The sequence below is a fragment of the Ambystoma mexicanum genome, chromosome 2q (genome assembly GCF_040938575.1).
Source record: "Ambystoma mexicanum isolate Mex_15411 chromosome 2q, UKY_AmexF1_1, whole genome shotgun sequence".
Lineage (NCBI taxonomy): Eukaryota > Metazoa > Chordata > Amphibia > Caudata > Ambystomatidae > Ambystoma > Ambystoma mexicanum.
In genome coordinates this window covers 1,180,734,761-1,180,758,283 of record NC_090924.1, presented here as the reverse complement: position 1 = coordinate 1,180,758,283, position 23,523 = coordinate 1,180,734,761, and the positions used below count along the sequence as shown (strand labels likewise).

The window sequence follows — 23,523 nt, the reverse complement described above, 5'->3', positions numbered from 1 at the left end:
TTGAGAAGGAGGGCAAGGCTAGGTTTCCTTAGGATAGGCCTTTTTTATTTTGACCAGACTGACTTGGATGTATTTGTTATTGTTTAATGGTTGAGATTACTTTCATTTTAGAGTTAGGGCCAGTTAGGAATTCTACCATCCCAAGCAAATTCCTAAATAAAGGTTTTTTAAACTTTTATCCATTGTGTCTGTTTACTTCGCGATACCGTGCCTTCCTCACATAACTATAAAGATCGTATGTTGGGATGTTTAAAAAATGGCTCTTCCCATCTTTATATTAAAGATGGTGCATCACTGAAAGTATTTAGCAGGTTTATGGTTAACCAAGCCAAAAGGGAGGTATTGGACAGCAATTCTATCAAATGAGAAAAAGGAGATGGACATCAACAAGGTATCGGGAGCTAGGTTGCTTCTGAAGAATTTCATAAACATTGTTCTAGTATTGAGTGCTCCAATGCCGCTCATAGTTTGTTACAACCAGCTAATTCATTTAATTACTCATATCTCATAGAATCGTGTTGACTGCTACCATTCTTAGATAGAAGTATAAGATGCAGAAATGTGTTAGACACATTCACTGATATCTTTACTTAATGTGGTGTGGAGAATCCTGTGGATCATCCACTAAAACCCAGCCTAGAGTCTCCTCCCAGGTGACCAGGAGCGGGCAGACGCTTCCTGATCCCAATCCTGGGGGTGGTGTACTGCGGGAGGATCAACTGGGTGGAGGCAGGACCCAGGGTAGTGGGGAGAGTTCACATGGAGAGACATGGTACGGTTCTCTGGATAACTCCTAGGACATTCTGAGAGAGGATATAGCTTGTGCATTTCTCATGAATTTCCACCTATAGTCAAAACTAAGGCAACAAAACCTAGGCATAACAAGGCTAAAACTTTCCTATCCCCAGGACCATTCTTTATTCTCCCAGAGTCTCCACTTTCATATCAAATGTATACCAAAAGGGATCATGAAAATGTAGCCCTTCCAGTACCATCTCTCTCTAAACGGGTTAAGTCCCACAGCCCCTCTTATAAGAAATATTGAGGGAAATTAAGTTGATGCTAAAACCATCAAAGCAGTAGGAAAAACATAATTCCTTGAAAGCGACTACATGGCTCAGATTCTCTCAGGGACTGTGACGAACAAGAGGGCTAAAGAGGCATGAAGAGGTAGAGAACAGGTAGGCAAGCCTAAAAGCCTATAGCAAGGTCAGGCAATTAAGACTGAGGGTCTGCACATAAAGCCAATTAACCCACCTGAGGGGCATAAAAGGCTGCTGCAGGAGGGTGCCACTGAAAGATACAGGAGCAAGAGCTGGAAGGTCGGCAGCAGCAGTAGAAGAAACAGAACTGGAGGCTGGCAGTTCACAAAGTAGTGTGACCACAGAAGGGATGCAGATGCAAAGAAAATGCAGATTTCACCTGCAGGCTCTGGGTTGGTCCTGTGCTCACAAACCCTGTCTGGCTGTGGCTGCATTGGAAGAGACTGACGAATGTTGGCGGTGTTTCCAGATGCACCTGATTTTTGTGAATGCAGAGCTGAAGTCCTGTGTTTTACCTGAGGCCTGTGTGCAGAAGCAAGCAGAGGGAAGCTGGAGAAAGGAAGACTTTCCATTAATGAGGCCAGATCCGAGACACCCGTGCTGAGGAAAGGTGTGGATCCTGAGAGTGTCTGTGGTAGCAGTATCGGAGAAAAAAACGTTGAGAAGATGAGGCAACCCACAGCTGCTGCAATACTGGAGCCAGTAAATGAAGGGCCGTACTCCCGAGCAGCAGAAACTCCTTGCCGATAACTGTAACCAGCTGAACTTCATTTGTGTCGAAGGTAAAGCGAGTGAAAGTCTTTGTAGTTTTGGAAGTCTTGTCAAACAAAGGGAAATGTATCACTTTTATCCAGCAATAACTGAAGTGATTGCGTGTGAAGAAAGTCTTCCTTTTCCCATTGTTACTTTAAAATCATTGACCGGAGTAGTTGTGTGTCTCCTATTAACAGGGAGAACGGAAGAGATAATGATCTCATAAGCAGTAGCAGACTTTCCCATTCAGTTACAAGGAAACCACTTCAGGGATGCTGCATATGCAATATTATGTTTCCTGATCATTGTTAAAGAAGAGACGCAAGTTGAAGTTTACCATAAAGAAGCCATTGCGTGAGCCTAAACTTGATTTTGATTTGAACCTTAACTCTTGTAAAATCCTACATTCAAGTTGAAGAAGTTGTTTAACTCCGAAGTAGAACACGCTTTGCCCAAGCCAGTAGGCAAAATCTCCTAAAGAGGGAACCAGCCAAAATAGGAACTGAAGCACGTTGTCTTGAAGTTGTTGAAGCTGGTACTAAGCCAGGCTCCTCTGATACAAGGGAGGCAAAGTCAAATGAAACTGGGAGAGTGGCATTACAGCTTTGAGGTAAAATCTGGAGACACATACATGCATATGAACCTGGGGAAGGGAGCTGGGTGCTTGTAATAAGAAAGAATTACACATCAGTAAAGCTGACACTGTGGCAGTCCGGAGCTGAAGCAGATTCTGTGGTAGCTACAAGACTTAGAGGAAAGGCAAAGAGGCTGCCCTTTCTGGTAGAAGTGGAAAGAAGGGTGCCTTACCAATCTGTAGAGGTTTAAGTTGCTTAATAACATTTCCACAATATCAAGTTGTAGCAGCAGAAGTTGAACCGTGGTTGTTTAGAATTTTGTAAGAACTGTTACATGTTGAAGGGGTTGAAGTAGAAGCAGTCTGTAAGGCAGAGAAGCATGCTCTCACAGTAACAGGGAGAAAAGGAAGTTGTCACAAGGGGAGCAACTTCCTTAAAAGAAGCATCCTGACAAAGTGCATACATAACGCTGCAGAAAGTAAAGTTATTAAAGTCACCATTTACACAGCAGTTGAATGTTGCCTCTCTTTAGCAATGGTACTTGGTGATGATGATCATGTCTCATAGTGATCTCTCTGTTTGTACTGTCATCATTTAATGTACCCTTGGATTCACAAGAATAATCATTCTTTCCTACAAGATCACCCTGCCGAAGTAGTAGTCAATGTTTGTCGAACAATGGGGTATCTGATGTCTAGTGGAACACACTTGGCATACCTTTTTTTTACCATTTTTGTTTGTAATATAAATTGAACCGGGGGCTAGATGATTCGAGAATAAGGATTTGCCATGCATAAATTGTCCATGTTTGCTGATGATATACAGATATCTGGTTAGAAATACAATTTGGAAAGCACATATTAAGAGTTCTTAATTCTATCAGGCCATAAAATAAGCCAGGATAATTAAAAAATCATCACTTGTAATCAGAACACCACAGTTGAAAATGAGGTTGAGCTTCCGATGGTTGGGGATAAATACCAATATCGTGCACTTTGAATTAATTATGATCACATTATTCACAATGATGTGAAGGGTTTTCCAATAATAGGGTAGTGTACATTTGGTTTGACTGGGCAGGATTAAACTGGTTAAGTTAAAACATGGGAAAATTACTTTGTTGAAAATGTATGATCCAATTAGCCCAACCATTATTTTATGAATATGTATCTTTGTTGTATTTTAGGTTGAACCATGCAAGTTACAGAATTAGTGGTGTTAATATTGAGTTGCACTTTTTTTATTGTGAGGTTTTCTAAGCTGACAGGCATAAACTGTGATGGCATGGTGGACTTCAGTATATGATAGCTCAAGGAAGCAACATATATTTGCCAACTATTTATCAATTACAAGATCAAAGGACAAAATAGATTTATATTTGGAACCGGTTAACACAAATATGAATACATGGGAAAGGGATTACTCTAGAGAACAATGTGATGCTGGTAAAGAGAGTGGAGATGAGTATGACATTGCAAATAAGAGGAGCTTAACTATGAGTTTGACATTTGCTTCTTGTTGGTCAGAATTCTCAAAAATATGCTAATTCCCTCTACCTTAGAGACCCCCAGCAACGTTGCTGGATTTTGAGGACCTGATTTATTTTACTTGGAGAGAGAGTGACCCTTTGTTCCCACCCTCTCATGTATTTTTGAGTGAATGTTACCTCTGTGTTTCTTTTTGGGTATGGAGTCTACCAAAATCCATAGGCATCATCTTTTACAATTGTCACACAGCACCTTCAGTGCAGTGGCACAGGGAAGTATTTTAGAATTCCCAAGGTTTAAATACCTTCTCTGGGATAAACTACTGTTTCCCAGAGTAGTAGAGTGAAATTGACTCTACTTAGCATTGTACTTGCTAGACCCAGCACACCCTATCTTTCAATAGAGTGCTGGACGGGTTATTTAGTATCCCTTGTGGCTAAATGCTCATGTAACATTTATGTTACCCTTTCCTCAATTGACTTGCTGGTGGCAGTGCTGGTGGTTTTGTTTTGAACTACCAAGGTTAGCATTTTCCGCGACCGTTCACGGACCCGGTAACGTTAACCGTTGGAGCCATCTTTTTCAAAATGGCGTCCGGCCATCCTGGTTAAAATGGTGCCCGGTCTTCTTTTTTTGGCATGTCCTTTTAGAAAGGTCCTTCTAGAGGTTTTCTCTGCATGCCAAACCAGCTTTGGTCTCTTTGTTCATTCGCCTTTGGCGGGCTTCAGGAGTGAAGACCGCCTCTGGCTCCACAATGTCTGGGGTAGGCAGGAAGTGAGGGAGGTGCCCACATCTCCGTGCTTAGTCTCCTAGGAGACCCAAATGCACTCTGTGGTGATTGGCTGGCTGACTGTCCGGCAAGGATGGGAGAGAACTGAATAAAAGGCGAGTCTCTTGGCTTGGAAGGCAGAGTCGACCACTGGATGAATGAACCGAAGATGATCTTGAAGAAGACGGCTGCTGCAACTCCTGGACCGTTGGTTTGCCCGGTGAAGCCCTGCTGCAGGTCCGAATTGCCAAGTTCGCATCGACAGAGAAGCCCTCCAAGGACAACTTCTCCCTTTGAGTTGGTGGGACCAATCAACTCCCAAGTAAGCCACCTGGACACCCATCTCAGAGCTGGTTGAATTACCTCAGAGTTGCTGCAGGAACCCGTAGAGCCAGGGAGAAGGACACCAGATTGTGTGTGTTGCTTGTAAGCTGACCTAAAGCTTTTGGAAAATCCTCCGGACTCCCATGAAGCAGGATTTACCAAGCCTGACCCCCCCCCCCCCCCCTCAGTTGAGTGAGGGACCTCAGATGTGAGGAAAGTCCACCTTGACAGCCCGGAACCGCGCTTATTGCTATTTGCTGTACCGCAAGGAGCTGAAAGTAAAGTTTGCAGGTGGCCAGCTTTGACAGTGCCAGTACAGGAGTCCTCCGACGTCCTCTCTTGTCCCCATGACTGAGGCCCAGGAACAGTGAGATCTGCTGAGCTGCACAGGAACAGAGTCTTCAGCTGCATCTTTTTCTTCTTTACCCCAAGGTACTGTAAAACTAGCCTAAGAGTACTTACCTCTTACTGTGTAAGTGCTTGTAACTTCTGCATCTCGCAAGTCTAATCAGCTTGTGGCCCTACATTTGGTTCGTTTTTGTTCTCAAAGACTCCCAAGAACTTGTGCAAAGACTTTTCCATTTACTTACCTGAAGTGCCTATTGAATTGAATGACTCTTCTAAGTGCTATCTGAAAGTATTTGCCCTGCTTATGACTATTTGTAATTTCTTGTGTTCTAATAACATTTGCCTTTTACTTACTTTTTTTAGAGTATTCTGAATGCCAACAGTAAGGTATTAATGTCCCCAGCATCCTTGTTAGTGAAGTCACCTGTGGGTGTAGGTTGCGTCTGTTGCCCATCCCAAAAGGGCATTGTCTGATTCAGAAACTCAGAGTGTACAGTATTGAATTTGTGTGTTACTATTCTATTGCTCCCTTCTGAAGAAGGCTTTATAACTGACTGCTAAATAAATTAATTGTTTATGCAAGACACCTTGAGAGTAAGAGTTTATTTGAATACCTGTAACTGTGAATCTTTGTGTAACTCCACTACAGCTCACATTTCCCCTCTTGAGATAAGCCTGGCTGCTCAACACGCTACCAAAATTGTGTAGTACAAGCTTATACCAAAGGCTGGGTTGCATATACCTGTAGTTATAGTTGTAGTGTTCCCAGAGGGTACTGCATTCAAACTTTGCCTAACACTTCTTTATACATTTTTGCTTAATGCAAGTTGTTGTTCTACAAAACATGTAACTGTATAAAGATAGAAATTAGATTTCTAAAAAGTGGTTGATGAACAGAACCATCAATGGACAGAGGTCAGTTTTTGGGTGCCATAAACAGATTGCAATTTCATGAGTTGGTGCCTATCAGTAATTTGGGTGTGTTTAACAGTTACACAACATTGTTGGATTTGAGATATAGGAGGGAAACAGAAAATGAGACGGGAGAGAAAGTGGTGAAGTGTGTAAGCTAGGTAGACTAAAGACAGAATGAGACGGATGTATGGACAGTATCCAGAGGTTTTCTTTTCCGGAAATGCATCCATAGGAAATCCAGATAGGTCTGTGACTGAATGTAATGCCCATTCTTGAACAAAAATGTCTCTGACCAGATCATTTGAGACATAGATATAAAAGAAATACCCATGGTGCTTGGAGTGCATTCGTAAAATTGCACACTGCCAGCATGAAATCCGGAAAAAGATGTACACACAAATGTATGTAGCTGAGAGCAGAAAACCTAATGAAGTGAATAGCACCCCCACAACAAGCTAATGTCCATCAAGGAAGATGCATACTTGTCCTTTTCTTTTTACGTTCATTTTCTGATCCTATTATATATCCCTGATTTCTTGCATGGATAAAGATATTACCTCTTGCAAAATAACCCATATGTCATATTAAGAGGATAGAACTCAACAAGTAGTTACAATGATAATCATGAACACAATATCAACATTTCTTGTCATTCAACATGAAGGTGGTTTAAATGAATGAGGGTAGTAGTATTGTGTGGGGAAAGGGAAATGTGTGTATGGCAATGACCTGTAGAATAATTATTTCGTAGTGAAAATCCAGTGATGGTATAACGAAATACACTTTAAAGCTGGAAAAAATACTTATAAATACTTATTGACTTATTGAACAAGAACATAACCCCAACTCATTATTTCACAAAAGGCGTGGCAACTTTGCCCATTTGAATGCAGCAAGGTAGATGTGTTCATATCACATAAACATTACAGACATAATTTGTAGAATATAATAAATTAATCCATTCACCAGTGCAACAGGTCTACTTACCATCGTTTATCTACAAAGGCAGTCATGAAATATGTACAAATGTTTACAAATATGACACAGGAAGAGAAGCTGCAGTGCACATATGTACAGACATAGTTCCCAACAAATATATACTTTTACACCTCTTGTAAAAAACTTGACAAGAAACAAAATGCAGTTTATCGAAACCTGCAATGGAAGCATACAACCTGTGTTTAATGTATATCCCACGTAACGTGAAATTCAGTAGTGAATGTGTTGGTGTAAAGTGCTTAAATTCTGAAATCTCTATGGTCTATTGCTTTGCCAGAGGCTTTGGAACAGGAATTTCTAAAACACATCTAACCATGTGTTGATTTCCATCAATTTTAAAGACCAGCAGCTATCTGTGTGTTGTTTATAAATCTGTTGGTGAGATCTTGAATAGACTTAATTCAGACAATGGGCAGAAGTGTAAATACGGACACATTGGCCTACACACATTTCCTTTAACAAAGGTAGCTTTTAGCATTTGCCTTAATATCTGGTCCCCTCTCTTGTTCTAATACTCTTCCATTACTGTCAGTGGATCACTAGTTCTCGCTTACCATGCTGTGGTTGAAACTGGAGGTTTATGATATGTTTTTGGTTGTGGATCTTAGCCTTCTAGCAAAGACATTGGTGAAATTGGTGATGTGGGACCTTATCTTTGAACAGCATTATAGATGCTGCAGAATGTTTTATATTATTGACTGGAATCTAAATTGTGAGTGTCATCCTAGGAATGATATGTCTTTTGCATGCCACTCAATAATCAATGATACAACAACTGCAAAATCTATGAGTTGCTAACATGCCGACTAGTTATGTTCACAGGTCGTCCCCTACGGTTTCAGTGGCACGCCACAGGTTCTTGCTAGTCTAAACTCAGATAAGCTCTCATGGGTACATGAGTATCTAAAATCTGGAGGAATGTAGCTGGGCATACCTTTGAGTACCACCCCAGGAACTAATGGGCAAGAATGGGAAGGCCCAATAACTGGGGGCATGTCCTCATTTAGGGGTCCCCAGGTGTTTGAGGTTCATCTGCTGATTTAATGTTGTAAACTTATTTATTAGTTTTACACTTTTTGATGGCTGTTCCATCTACATTCTGTGAGTCCATGTGGGACAAATGATGTTATGTCACTTTCTGAGAAGTAATTGTGACAAAGGACAAGTGATATAATATTCTGTGATTATAATAGATGATCAAAGGCTGAGTGAAGAGCTTTTGTCTACCCAAAACATGTTGGTGCATTGCCTCAAATGCCAGGTTACAAAAGATTACTTTAACATGTTTGCGCCAATGCAGGGATTTAAAGGGACATCCTCACCAATCACTGTTACCATTGAGAAAAACATATATTGGTATAATATGATCAGTGCAGCTCTTGAACTATGAAAATAAATGTGTTTTAATACAGTAGTTCAAACAAAGGTGAATACTCACTTTTGCTCCCATGTTAGAAACGAACCAGAAGCAAATTGTCATTGGGTGGGTGGGGATAAATAAGTACCCTACCTTTGTTTTGTTAGTTTGTTTTTTTATCTTAAACATGGGCAGGACTTTTCATTCCTTGACTGGAGTACCTTAACTGCTGCTGTATGTAGTGGTTTTATTCTCTTGATGTGCATGGAAGAACTGTTAACCTGTTATATATTTGTTTTATTTATCTAAAAAGTAACGGTCAGATTTTGCTACATTTTTCCTGAATGAGATTTAATCCTTTCTTCAGAACTCAAAGTAAATCTGCTGACTTTGCTAAAGACTTTGAAAACAGTGTGGTCAAACATAGTCATAAATACGTGTTTCTTGTGATTACATTTACAAACTCTTTTTACAGTACACAGTACCAGTACATAAAAATAGGTTTTTACATAATAATTCCTTGTTTGTAAGGCAAAAACGAATTCTGTCCCCAAATATGTTCATCTAGAGGTATAAGTAGCAGGTAGTAGTCCTTAAATTAATCTTCAAATCAGAGCATGCTCATTGAAAATCAGAATAACTAATATTTGTGTGCGCAGTATCGGACTTGCTGAATACACTGGGTGAAAGTAGACATTGATTATAATTTGTTCTCAAAACATCAACAACACCTTGATGGCAACAGATATTGTTCAAGTGGCAACTACCAAAAAATCCCAATAGAGCACAGTACAAAACCATATTTTAAGTTGTACCATGCCAATTTATAATTGCAGCACAGATGAGAAACTAAACCAGTACATGGTAGGTTATTTCTACTTACGCTATTGCTATGCAAGCAATAGCAATACAAAACAACTCACAGATGGATAGAATGTTTTCAGCATTGGGCTGACATATTTGTGAAGGGGAATATTTGTATACAAGACTTCATAGAAACGCAAAGAAAAGAGGATGAGAGTTACTGGCGGATATATGCATCCTTGTTCCAATCTCCTGTATCATTACGCTTTTTGGAGACAACATCTCCATCTTTTTCACAATTTCGGTCCCTAGATTTATGACGGCTGCGTTGTTTGTTGCTCTCATTGTGGTCCTGTTCTCTGTCTTGCTCCTTTGACCGATGCCGTGATTCTCTATGCCTATGGTCGCTGCCACCATGGGACCCTTCTCTGTGATTATGCTCCCTGTGGGATTCTTGATGGTCACCCTGTTCGCCTGAGTATTCCTCCTTTGGCTCCATGTAGGCTGAGTCTCTGTTGTCCTGTATATCAGAGTCAAATGTTTCTTGCCTGGAAAGGCCTCGGCTAATGCCACTGCGATGATTGTGGTGTTGTGCCGAGGAGGAAGAGCGATGCTGGGATCTTTTTGTAGGTTCAATGTGTGGATGCTCTTCCTGTGACCCAGTTCTTTCTGGTGCTGCGTGGTCATTCTTTTGTTCTCCTTGGGATCCCTATTTAAGATGACAAGTATGCATTACTTTACGATTACGACAACCTTTAACTCGACTATACAATTTGTTACTGAAATGTTCTGTTCGCAAACATAAAATTATACCATACACTAATAGCAGAAAAGGTGGAGATAGGTCCATTGATTAACATAAAAAAAGAATTCCTGCAAGACTCTCCCCAAACATATTTGCATCATTAAGCACAAAAAGACAGTAAGCCAATGTGTGCATAAATACTCTTGAATTTGAGGATATAATCCAGTAGAGGCCCTTAACAATAAATCAATTACATCATACATCTGTGTCCAGCATGTCGAACTAGAGAAGCGAAGATGAATGCCTCAAAGCAATGAGTGAACAAAAAATGGCTTTTTGCAATGGATAACCACAAGAACCCATCATATGAAGGAGCTTATGGATTAGTGGGTGTTGTGACAAGGCAGCCCTTCAGAGGGCAGGTGACAATCACAGTGTGCCATTAGAAGTCTCTGTTGGGGACTCCAGTGGCTAGAACGACCCCTTTCAAGTCAAGCTTGAGGATATAAAAAAGGGGAAAAGTGCATGTAAATACAATGTGTTCGCTTTCCATTCTACCAGGGGACAGCCTACAAAGCCGATAGTGGTCATCATTGTGCTTCCCCAACCAGCATCGTGGGAGATAAAATGCTACCATGATTATCTCCCAAACCCATGGTAACAAACACAAAGGCAGCTAACATTTCCTCATCCTTTCAAAAGAGTTTGCCAACAGAAAAACACACATCCTAGACTTACCACTGTACACAAAGGGAAGTAGGCAGCCTCACGGGAGATCTTAAGGGGAGGGAGGTGAAATCACACATGCAGCAGAGGCCAGAATAAAATCCCAAAGGGTGTCTGGCCTCTCCATGAAGCTTTGGAACGGCCTCCAGAACACCCAGGGTCACATGGTCCAATCAGCAGGCAGCACTAGCTACATAACGAAGGTGCAGCCTGTTCCTTTGAATCCCAGACAGAAGACACCAAATAAAATGCTGACAGCCCAAGCTTCCTTTGTCAGTCGTCGGAAGAGCTTTGTAGAGGAGGACAGATCCTGAGATATCCCAAGCGGGGAGTATTAGCAGTACAAAGACAGAACTGGGGACAGCTGGCCAGGAGAGAGAGCAGCAGACCTTGGGAGACTTGAATCAGAGGGGGTGATCTAGTAGGAGAGAACACCATGATGGAGTGCTGGAAGAAGCAGGCTCTGGTATGTGGTGAGTGCATAGACTCATGGAAGATTGAGGGGAGATTTGGGTTGCAAGAAGGGGCGCTAGAGGGTAAGGTAGGGTGTAGTGTTAGTAGGGATCTGAAGGATACCATCTTGGGAAGCAAAGCCAGGAGTTCTATGTGTGAGAGATGGTGAATCAGGAGAAATATTTGTATTGGTTAGCAAGAGGGATAGAGTTGGTTTTGGCGAAAGAGTAAGAAGGGTACCACCTTGGAGTGCGTTGAGTGGCATGATCAGTGGTACCATCAGGAAGTCATGGGGAACTACAATAGGAGAATTAATGAGATTAAGCTCAAACAGGTGAGAGACAAGGGCAGTGAAAGCTAAATGTGGAGACGAAGGAAGAGAGCGTGATTACTGATGAGACTTTTATACTGAGAGAACATCACAAGGGGAAGGTTTGGGAGACAGAGGAGAGACCAATGTAGAGGGTTATACCACAGAAAGAAGGATTTTGAGATGGTGAGAAAGACGATCAGGGTAAACAAAGAACAGCTAGAGAGAAGGAAAGACTTGAGACAGCAGAAACTAAGAAGAGAGTTTGTCTCCCCTGACAGGCAGTTAGAGGGAAGAGTTTAAGATTAGGCAATATGGAGAAGAGAACAGGTGGCACTATTGAGAGGAGAAGGGCATTAAAGAATGTAGGGCTATGCTTTGCAAGCTAACCCTACCACGGTCAGCCAACCTCCCAGGCAAGCAAGACCCTAAACATTAAACAAGGAGGACCTTGGTAGGCCACCTAAACATCAGTCTGCCCCTGAGCTGTGTGTCTGTGGCAGTGGACATTCCGAGGACCAGAAAGAAAAGTGAGAAATCAGACCATGCTCCTCTGGGAAATGGTTTCTAGAGGAAAGAAAGCCTCCTTATTGAGAAAAAGATTGGTTGGGAATACTTTCGTATTGAATACCAAGACCGTTTTTCAACTTGTGACTTTTTTTGCCACCGCTTTGCATTCAACTTGAACTCTTTTGCCTTTGGCCCAAGAGTGCCCTGACTTTCACTTCAGAAACAAAACTTTACCTTTGGCTAGCCACCATTACTATCCTAACATTGTAGTTTTGCTTGCACAGTTGCAATTAAACACTTAAAATATGCCAGTTTCAATTTGCACAGTGGGACCTCGCCACAGTGGTGAAATTAAGCCAGTGTCTATCATGGGGACTCTCTTACATTTATTTCATGGCTCTTTCCTATTCACAACCTGTAGGAGGTACTACCACTTAGTGACAGGTTCTTAAACGGCTTCTCATAGCTATTTAAAGTAAAACGGTGGCCAACTCATCACCAAGGATGTGTTCATACTGTACCATATCCCGTTCCACTTAGGAGTTACCGAACGCTCTAACAATAGAATTGAAGCATGTGGCAGGATCCCCCCCCCAAAATCAACTGGACCAGTTTAACAGCATAAATGAACACTTCTACTTTATTATGACCCCCCATCCAAGAACCATATAATTGACACTGAGTTCTGAGAATGCCGCATCATTCGTTGATAGCCTTGAAGACTGTCTGATATCCTGACATAGGTCCTAACGAAGTCTGCTTAGAGTGAGTGTTAGAATATTTAAAGTAGCTGCAAGGCAAATCCCATGGCAAATGTGCTCGATGACTTGCAAATTCCCAAATGCTCACTGCATTCAGCAGAGGGAAGTGGAGCAAGTCCCGCCTTCATACATTCTATTAAAAAAAGGATGGTAGGTTTGTCAATTTGAACCATTGACACTTTGACTTGATCTAATATGGGAGATTAGTTTGAAATGTTGAACTTTGAAACAGCACAGTTGAAAATGAAATCTCGAAATTTAAAGTTTGAAAACACACCTTTTATATTCATTGCATGGCTGTCTTTAAGTTGAAAATATGCATGTTTTTGATGCATTTAATTTGCTACGATGTTTGAAGTGCCTTTAATTATGTTGCCTACCTGACATCCCAAAGGCCATTCCTCCCCAGGGTTAGTAGACACTAAATGCAGATTAACCTTTTATTTACCAACATTGGATTGGCTTGGTCTGTCTGTGATTTTTTCCCATACTTTTTTTAATGCTGCCAACAATGTGGGCAAGTTGGCCCATCTAGATCAGGCTCTGCCTTCCTGTGTGGTGTGGTGTCCTCTGAGTTCTGTGCTCTCGCCTTTGATTTTTAATATCTACATTGAACCGCTAGGAGAGCTGACTGATTGCTCTGGCCGCTCCATATACCAGTACGCTGACGGCAGGAAATTGTATCTTAACATTGTTGTCCATGGCTGTTGTCCTCCACTTGAGGGATAGTCTTGGTGCTATTATGGACTAGATGCCTTTACTTTCTTTAAATCTAATTCCACAAACATCGAATTTCTTCTGGTTTCGTCCTCTGCCGACTCACTTGTGAGCATGGGTGGGATGGTTTGAGCAAAACCCGAACCTGTGGAGTTTCCAGGGAGCTGGAATGGGTCAGACGTTACCGGTTTTTCCTAAGGTTTGTGATAAGAGGTTCAACTTCATATCTATATAAAAACAAGTGAATAGAAACTTTGGATAGTCAATGGTTGGCACTTAAATAAGAGGCAGGAGTGGCTCATGGTGGTTAGCAAAGGGATGTGTGGTATAGTTAGCTTAGAGTATTCTTAAATGAATAATGGGGCTTAGGTAGATTTAGGTAATTAGGTTGGATAGTTTTGGGGGGTTGGAGGAATTTATTTATGGGTGGGGGTGTTTCTGAATTGTTGGTGGAGAGGCAGTACAGCTCACATGAATACTCTAGGAGTAGTCATAAGCATTGAGAACCCCACTTGAACTTTCTAGGCGTTGGAGAAGGGCAAAGAACTGAAAACCCTAAGTGCAAGTACAAGGCCAAGGCACTGAGAAAGAACCTCACATGCATTTACTAGGCATGGGAGAAGGCTAAATCAATGAGAATCGTACATGCACTTAGTATCGGAGAAGGCCATAGCATTGAGAAACTCACATGCATTTACTAGGCGGGGAGAAGACCAAAGCACTGAGAACCTTGTGTGCATTTATTGAAGGAAATGGTGAATTAAATTATCATGCCTGAATCTATTGCAGTACCCAAACATAGTAGGGAACAGTGTAAAGGTCGGGTGAGGAATGCACCCATTGGGCACTTTTCACCTGCTACCGGTGCAGCTGTTTGCACTGGAGAAGCCCAGACAGTATGGATAACTGCGCGAGCCAAATAGACCAAGCATAGCATCAAACCTTTTCCTATTAAACAAACAGGGACATCTGTAGCAAAGTAATTTGGGAAGGAATGTAATCGAGTATGCATCATCTTTGCACATGCACCAGGAATCAGAAGATGGAGTAAAGGAGGAGGAGGCGGCGGCGGCAGTTGAACCGTCACCAACCGAGTCAAAAATGGGAGAATATATGACATCAGCTCAGCAACAAAGCGAGAAATTCACGGATGAGGAAGAAAGGAAAAGGTACTCAACATAGTGACTACTGTACTTCTAATCAAATGTGCCCTTTCCTCTATACTTATGGGAGTTCCGGCAGAACAGGGCAGAACAGGAGCCATAGCAAGCCTAAGTGCGTGTCTCTTTCAAGAATTTACAAAGTGTGTGCAGGCCACGTGCGCATAGCATGACCGGCCCTAACCCCTGCCTCGCGAGCTCCTTCCCCTCCCTGAACCATCAAGAGGACCTGGAGGACCTTTCAAACTAGTTATAGGGGGATGGAGAGCAGGCATATGGAGGAAAGGGGACATTGGATAAGGAGTACAGTAGCCACTAGCAGTGAGTAACTGTTCCTTCTACATCCCGTCCCATTTACTCTATGCTTATTGCAGTATGTAATGCACTACTCTAACCCAGAGAGAAAGAAACATATGCTGTTGCAAAGATATTCTTTAGGAATGTTTTTTTGAATTCAGCGTCCAATCTGGAGCTGGCGTCCAGTACACAATGTTTACAGAAAGCTGAAGGGGAGGCCCGTTTAGCTGCTTTGCACATGACGCTGGAAGGCTACTGCGCTACCATGTGCTACCATGTGCTCTCATCAAGTGGGCATGCAGGCCTTCAAGAATCTTGCCATGCACTTGGTATGTGTGAGAAATGCATAGGACTATCTATCCTGCTATAGTGGCGTTAGCTGCTTGTTAGCCTGGCTATACCCCACTAAAGCTGACAAGCAGTTTGTCCGGAGATCTATGTGGCATAGACCTCTCGAGATAAAACCTCAAGGCCCTTTGAACGTCTCAATAATGGAGCATTAAAATTGCTATTTCTGTGGTTCTGGAAAACTACAGGTAGAGTGATTTCCTGGCTTATATGGAAGTCTGAGACCACCTTCGGTAAGAACGAAGGGTGGGTCTATAACAGTACTTTGTCTCTGTGAATAGAGAGGTAAGGGTCCTTGATAGATAAAGCATATAGTTTGCTGATACGACAGGCTAACTGAAACCAGGAAAGCCATTTTCCAAGTAACTAGACCTAAGTCAACTGATGCCAAGAGCTTGTGAACGAGAGTTGTTAAGACTATATTCAGATCCCAGTTCACAATAGGACACTGTGTCGGGGGCGCGGGGGCATAGGAGGGGCCAAAGGGGGGTAGAACAGATGGACAATAACCCGTGAAATACTGGATTGGCAAAGGACACTAGCACGTTTTGTTTTCAGAGCTATGCCCCATTAGCCACCAGATTTGTTTTGTATGTGACTGGAGTCCTCAAATGAACATGACTTGTCAAGAAGGAAAGCATGTCATAAATGGATAACTCTGGTGGCTATTTCAATTGCCCAACATCCAATAGCAAAAACAAAGCCATTTAGAGTAAAAGGTATCCGGGATGCCTCCATTACCTTAAGGTTATCGTCCAATAATCCCAAGTGACCATAAATCAATTTCTCATGTGCCTGTACACCAAGGTGAGGAATTGTGGGCTGGAGAAGCAGGCCCAGAAAGAGGGGGAGAAGGAGAGGTGGTCCACTTGCTATAAGCACTAGTTCAGAGAATCAGTGCCTCTGCGGCCATTGGGGGTTATTAGGAGAACTGCGCAGTGATTGCAGGCTCGAAAATTCTGCAAGAATCTCGGGAAAGAGAGGGACACGCATAAGTGAACAGGTTGCTCCATTTGATCAATAATGCGTCTCTCAGCAACCCTTTCCCTCTGTCCTTCCACAAAGCATAATAATGACATTTGTTGTTCAGTTCGGTCACAAACAGATCCACCAAGGGCAGACTCCTGGAGGTAAAGATTTCTCACTGGATTCGCTCACTGGGCTCATTCGTGGTTGGCAAAGGATCTTCTGCTTATCTCATCCGCTTGAACATTGTCCGTTCCTGCTAAATGAGCCATCTGTGGCACTATGCTGCTGCTCAGTGCCCACTTCCATAGGCACAAAGCCAGAGCACGTAGGTTCACCAATCTGGTGCTTCCATGGTTGTTGACACAGAAATTATGGGCCTCATTACACGGATGGCGGAGAAACATGGCGCTATTAGCGCCATGGTTCATGCCGGTAAAATACTGGCACCGCCTTGGCGGGAAGGGGAATTACCGGCCCATTCCAAGGTTGGCGGGGCGGTAATTCCCCCTTCCACCATTGCCCTTCCCCATTCCCATTTTTGCCCCATAGGGCATAATGGGAATGGGGAAGGTGCTAATTACGGTACCGCAATTTGCGGTACCGTAATTAGCTCCCTGGGTCCCTTTGCGGGTTGGTTTTTAACGCCTGCAAAAAGCAGGCGTTAAATCCCCCAACCCGCAAAGGGACCTCGTAGTAAGGCGGTAAGGATTTACCGGTACCGGTATTTTACCGGTACCGGTAAATCCTTACCGCCATCCATGTAATGAGGCCCTATAAGTTACTCACCGTAGTGACTAACATACTCTTAGTCCATAGTCCCCTTTCCTCCATACTGCATGGGCGTCCCTCGCGAGGGACAGGAGACAGAACCTTTTCCACCAGAAAAATCTTGTTCCCCCTCTAAATTTAGAGGCGCGGCTCTGGGAGCATGCGCTGCCCTGACTCCGCCCTCCGGTGCCACACCTCAGTCCCCAAAGTCGCATTGACAATAGATTTACCATTGCCTAATGACACCAGATTATTAGGGGGGAGGATGATGGGACGTATAAAGGAAAGGAGACTTAGTCACTACGGTGAGTAATTTATAATTACTCTTACGTCCCGCCCTCTTTCCTCCATACTGCATGGCCGATTACAACTGAATGTAGCCCTGGGTGGAGAGGAGACCCTCCTTAAGCATCCAGGTTCCGGAGAACCGGCTGTCCAAAAAGCTGCATCCGACCTGGAGCCGGCATCCAAACAGTAATGCTTGCCGAAAGCGGATGGGGTGGTACATGTGGCCGCCCTGCTTATGACCTGCCAGGGGACATGGCGCTGAAAGGCGATGGCAGTTGCCTTGGCCCTGATTGCGTGGGCATGCATGTTCGCCGGAAGTGGTCTATGCTGGCCCTCGTACGCTTCCTTGATGGCAGACACCATCCAGCGGGAAATGGAGGCTTTGGAGACCTGATAGCCTGGCCTGGCGCCTCTGAAGGTGATGAACAGGGCATCCGATTTGCGGAAGCCCCTGGTCCTGTTCAGGTAGAATTTCAGGGCACGCCGGACATCTATGCAGTGCAGAACTCTGAGGCTTGTGCTTTGGGTCGGCAAAGAATGTAGGAAGGATGATCTCCTCGTTTAAGTGAAAGGCTGTCTAGAAGGGCCATCTTGATGATGACCAGCCTGAGGTCCGCAGACGCCATGGGCTCAAACGGCTTGTGCACGAGGGCGCCCAAGACTAGGTTCAAATCCCACACGGGGTGTGGCTTCCTAATGGGCGGGTGGAGTCTAGCAAGTCCGGCCAAATGTCTCTTGACAACCGGGTTGGAGGAGGAAAAGACCCCCTCCTCCGAGTTCCTCTAAGCCCCAATAGCTGAGAGCTATGTGTGGCAGGTGTACACCTGCACGCCAGAGTTGGTGAGGTGCGCCGAGAATGACAGCACGTCATCCAGTGAACAGGCCACAGGGTCGATTTCCCTGGCGTGGGCCCAGTGGCAGAACCTGGTCCATTTACTCTTATATTGGGCTCTGGTAGCCTTGCTCCTGGCCCCCTGTATGATTTCCAGATTGGCTTGGGATAGGTTGAGGTGGCTGAGCGTCACCTGCTCAGGAACCACACTGTGAGGGCCAGCTTCTGAGGGGCGGGTGGACGACTCTGCCTCCCTGCTGTGTCAGAAGATGTGCTGGACCCGTCGGGAGGTGGATTGGAGGGACCTCAGAGAGGCTGAGCAGCTCCGAGGACCATGGCCTGGCTGGCCACCACAGAGCTATCAGAATGAGGTTGAGCTGGCGAGACTCCCTGATCTTGCAAAGCACTCTGTGAATCAGTGGAGTGGGCGGGAAGGCGTATGCTGCCATGCTGTTCCACTGAATCCATAAGGCATCGCCCAGGGAGCCCCGGCCCTACCCCTGCCAGGAGGCGAACTGGGGGCACTTCCTGTTGTGCCGGGTGGCAAAGAGATTCACCTGGGGGGAGTCCCATCTATGGAAGATTTCCCTTGTTACGAGGTAGTTCAGCTGCCATTCGTAGTTGTCAGCCGCCAACCTGCTGAGCCTGTCTGCTTCCTGGTTGGATTCCCCCGGGAGGTGGACTGCCGTGAAGACAATCTCATTTTCCAAGGCCCATTCCCACATGTTGATCGCCAGTCTGCACAGGGAGGGGGACCTGGTCCCTCCCTGCTTTTTGATTCAGTACGAACTGGTTGATTTGTCTGTCTGGATGAGGACAACCCTTCCCCTGAGCCGCGGGAGGAAGGCTCTGAGCGCTAACCAGATGGCATTCAGTTCTAGCCAATTGATGTGGTACTCTTGTTCTTGTCGAGTCCACATGCCTTGGACCGATAGATCCTCCAGGGTGGCTCCCCGTCCTTTGAGGGAGGAGTCTGTGGTAATAGTCACCTGTGGGGCGGGGGGCCTGAAGGGCTTGCCCGTCCGTAGGTTGCAGCCTTTGGACCACCATGTGAGGTCCGGGTGGAGAAAAGTGGGGATCTCGATGATTTCGGCCTGCGATCCCTTCACTTGGTTCCACGACCCTGAGAAGTGGAGCTGGATCCTCATCCTGAGTCTTGTGTAGGGGACAGCCAACAGTACCACTGCAAAAAGCCCCCGGAGATGTTGGTACCACCAAGCCGAAGTAGACCTTCGGCTGAGAAAGTGGGACGTGGCCCTCTTGATGGCCGAGATCTTGTCGTCCGAGGGGAAGACCATCTCGGCGCGCGTGTCCCCGATGAGGCCCAGGAAGGTCATAGACTGCGTGGGTTGCAGCTGTGACTTCCTGAGATTGAGTGAAAAGCCCAGGTTTTGTAGTGTGTTCATCAGTGCTTGGGAGGAGTGTTGAACTGCTTCCGGAGATGTAGCCCTGACATCTAGGTATGGGTATATGTGGAGGCCCTGAGCCCAGATGAGGGCTGCCACAGCATTCATGAGTCTGGTAAAGACTCTGGGGGCCGAGTTGAGGCCAAAAGGGAGGACCTTGTACTGAAAATGGCAGCTCATGATCCTGAACCGGAGGAAAGAACGATGGGGTTGCCAGATCGGGATGTGCAGATACGCGTCCTTCAGATCCAGGGAGCACATCCAGTCTCCCCTGCATAATGTCTTTGCAATAAAGGCTGGCGTAACCATCTTGAATCTCTGAAGAGGTAAACAGAGGTTGAGGGTGGAAAGGTCCAGTACAACTCTCAGGCCCACCTGGTTCTTCTTCTGAATGGCAAAGATCCTGGAGTAAAAGCCTGAACCTCGCTGGGAGGCTGGGACTTCCTCCACAGCCTGGCTCAGGACGAGCGACCGAATCTCTGCCAAAAGAGTTGCTGTCCCAACTTGCAAGAGGAGAGGCCGGAATAGGTAGACGGTACCCCGAGGAAACTATTAACAGGATCCAAGAGTCCGCAAATTTTCTGTCACCAAAGGTGTGCGTGAAGGGCAAGCCTGCCCCCCACTGGCGACTCGTGGACCCGGTTGGGTGTGTCAAGACTTTTTTCCCTCTGAGGCAGAGGTGGACTGGAAAAAGCCCTTGACCCCCAACCTCCTTTTTTATTCTTGTGCCGACTAGGGGTCAGCAAGCGTTCCGGCTGCCTAGACCTGCGTTCCTGGAAGCCACGGTAGCTTCCGGATGAGCGACCCTTATCCGAGCGTTGCTGAGACTGGGAATACGCTTTGGGCGTGGCCTTTGTCAGAATGGATAAAGACTTAGCCGTCTGAGAGCTATTCTTCTTCTTGTCCAGCTCTTCGTCTGTGCTGGAGTGGAAGAGGTCGCTGCCCTCGAAGGGCAGATCTAGAATACGTTCCTGAACATCCAGGTTGAACTTGGTTGCCCGGAGCCAGGACATCCTTCTCATGTCCGTGGCGATACAGATGGCATGTCCAGAGGTATCGGTGTGTGCTAGCGTGGACTCCATGATATCCTGCGCCACAAGCTTGGCCTCGGCTAGACTCATCTTGAAACGTGATTGGCTGTGGGAGGGGAGGTCCGGGAGGAAGTCAGCAATTTCCCGCCATAATCTCTGCGTTGGCCTGACGCAGGTGCAAGGAAGCGTTGGAATACAGCTTCTTACCGTATGCCTCCAAAGTTTTCTCCTGCTTGCCTAACAGCGCCGTTGATGAAGAAGACGAGGACGACTGGGGTTTGAAGTACAGTGATGCTGCAGCGATCACAGAGGAGTGTGGCTGAGGATGGGAGGAGAGCAAGAGTGTATCCCCCTCCATCTGCCTGTACTTGGTGTCCAGGCGACTTTTGACTGGCTGGACGGAGTGTGGTTTGAGCCAACCCTTCTTGGCGAGGGAGACTATATCGGATTGCAGTGGAATTCCCGTTCTGGCGGAAATGCGCCACGTGAGGACTTCAGCGCTGGCTGTTCGACCTGTGGCTGTGGTAGGCCCAGGTATTCGGCCAGGCCCGCGATACATTCGTGGAAGGACCTGGCCGATGATGGTGTGTCAGGATCCTCCTCCTCATCAGTATCCTTAAGGGGCTGGGCACGGGACCACCGCCAGAGGCTGAGGAAGGGGCGGAGGCTGTTATGAAACCGCCTGTGGAGCAGGCTGAGGAGCCGGAGGGGGCGGCTGTGCCGGGGCCAGAGGCATCGGCTGAGGTGCCTGTGGTGCCACTAGCACTGCGTCCTTGATGATACCCCCATATCAGGAGACTTCGTGAGGCCGAGGAACCTCTCAAAGATCCGGTCCTCGCTGGCCGAAGAGGAGGGGGAGGAGGGCACTGAAGGGGTTACTAGAGGCAACTGAGGCCGCTGCTGACCCTGTACATATGGATGTAAGGGAAAGCAGCCCTGCGCTTAAGAAGGGTAGGCCGGTTGATGTCAGTCCCACCTCGATACTCGATCTTCGACGAAGTCTTGCAGAGGCGTCAAACGGGTATCCTTTTCTGGCCTGTCGGCCATTTTGTTGAGCTGCCTACCACGTGTTGCTCAGCTCGTCACTGCGATCCTCTGCCAAGACTCTTATGTGTGAAGCACGCGACTTGTCCCGCTCCTCGGCCAAGTGCCCGGTAGGTGTATGAACCTCGACCCCGGGGTTGTTAGAGCTGCGTTCAGGTGCCCCCTCGGACGTACTGCCGGAAACAGGGCTTAGCCCCTCAGACATGATGCTGGTACAAGGGTGGAGCCCCTCAGGCACAAACCCGGTAAAAGAGCCCAGCGGCCCCTCAACCCTGGCACCGGGAGGATCCAAGGATCCCTCAGCCCAAAGGCTGGTAGCTGTGACAGCCTCGGTGCGCAAGTTAGTAAAAGGACCTGATCGGTCCCTCCTGCGAAGGAGAGTCCCTGGGAAGGAGTCTCCCCTGCGAGGTTAAGATGAAAATATAGGCCCTACCTCTGGCCTGGCACATCTCAAGAAACTCTTGAGGTCCTCAGAGGGAGAATGCTGGAAGAGCTCCCTCCACCTGGCTAGTCTGTTCTTCAGCACTTTCGTGGACAGCAAGCCGCACGCCGAACAGACTTGCCAACTGTGGTCTGAGCCAAGGCAACGTAGGCAGAGGGCGTGGGGGTCTGAAGTTGGAAAAGGCCCTTTGCAGTATGGGCACCTGCTGAACCCTATCAAAGTCGACATGCGCCGGGGAGGAGCTGTGGCGTCTGAGGTCTGAAGTACCTATTGAACAAAAAAACAAAAGGAGATATAGAGGAAGAATCTGCGCTTGGAATTACATGGCCAAAGCCAAACCCAGGAATGCTGGTGAATTCGGCCCGTTCCTGTCGGCGCGGAAAAGGGGACTGAGGTGTGGTGTCGGAGTCAGGACAGCACATGCTCCCAGGGCCGTGCCTCTAAATTTAGAGGGGAAGAAGATTTTTCTGGTGAAAAAGGTTCTGTCTCCTGTCCCTTGCGAGGGACACCCATGCAGTATGGAGGAAAGGGGACGAGACATAAGAGTACACCATCACCACATTGTCCATCAGTTGTGAAGACATTGGAGTTCTTCATCAGTGGAAAAAAACGCCTGCAAGGCTATTAAGGTGAACTTCAATCACAGAAAAACTATGTTCCCGGAAATCATCATTGTTCCTTGTGGCAAGAGGCTTGAGCTGGAAACTATGCTCTGATTAGCCAGTCATCCAAGTAGGGATAATAATGAATCCCTTGTAGGCGCAGAAACCCCACCACCACTGCCATCAGCTTGGTGAAAACACTTTGGGCTGAACTATGGCTCAAGGGTAAGACTTTGTAATGATAATGGTTGTGGCCTATGGAAAACTACAGGTAACGGCAGTGGGGAGGACAAAAGGGAATGTGTAGATAAATGCACTGCAGGTCCACACTTACCAGTGAGTCATCTAGTTTAAGGGATACTCGAATGATTGCGGGTGTAATCATCTTGAACCTTTCTATGGGCAAGAAAAAGAGAAGAGGGGCAGAGGTCTAGTTCTGTCCGCAGGCAAACCTTGTTCTTCAGAATGGTAAAGAACCTTGAGTAAAAACCCACCCTTGCTCACAAGGAGGAACTGTCTCTATTGCTTTCATGAGCAACAGCTGGTCCTCTTTGTAGGAGGGGGAGAGGGTGTGTTTGAAGGAAGATGAATATGATAGCACCTGTGTATCACTGATCAGAGCTCTTCCACTGTTCAAGATGATAATGCACTCTTCCTCTGACGTACCCTCATGCCACTTATACTGCTTAGCGTCTTGAGTGGGGGAGGGTTGGGGAAAAAAAATCACAGGGGGGACAGTC

At 45.8% G+C, this 23,523-nt stretch overlaps 1 protein-coding gene across 8 annotated transcripts in view; it reads right to left on the bottom strand.

Moving 5' to 3' along the window:
* Positions 1 to 7,192: 7,192 nt before the first annotated feature.
* CACNB2 (calcium voltage-gated channel auxiliary subunit beta 2) overlaps positions 7,193 to 23,523 on the bottom strand; it is a 1,556,216-nt gene continuing 1,539,885 nt past the window's right edge. For all 8 annotated transcript variants that reach the window (XM_069648579.1, XM_069648581.1, XM_069648584.1 and 5 more), the window contains one exon: positions 7,193 to 10,083. In XM_069648579.1, the coding sequence (XP_069504680.1) occupies positions 9,592 to 10,083 (492 nt within the window). In that variant the 3' untranslated portion in view covers positions 7,193 to 9,591. The remainder of the gene's footprint in view (positions 10,084 to 23,523) is intronic.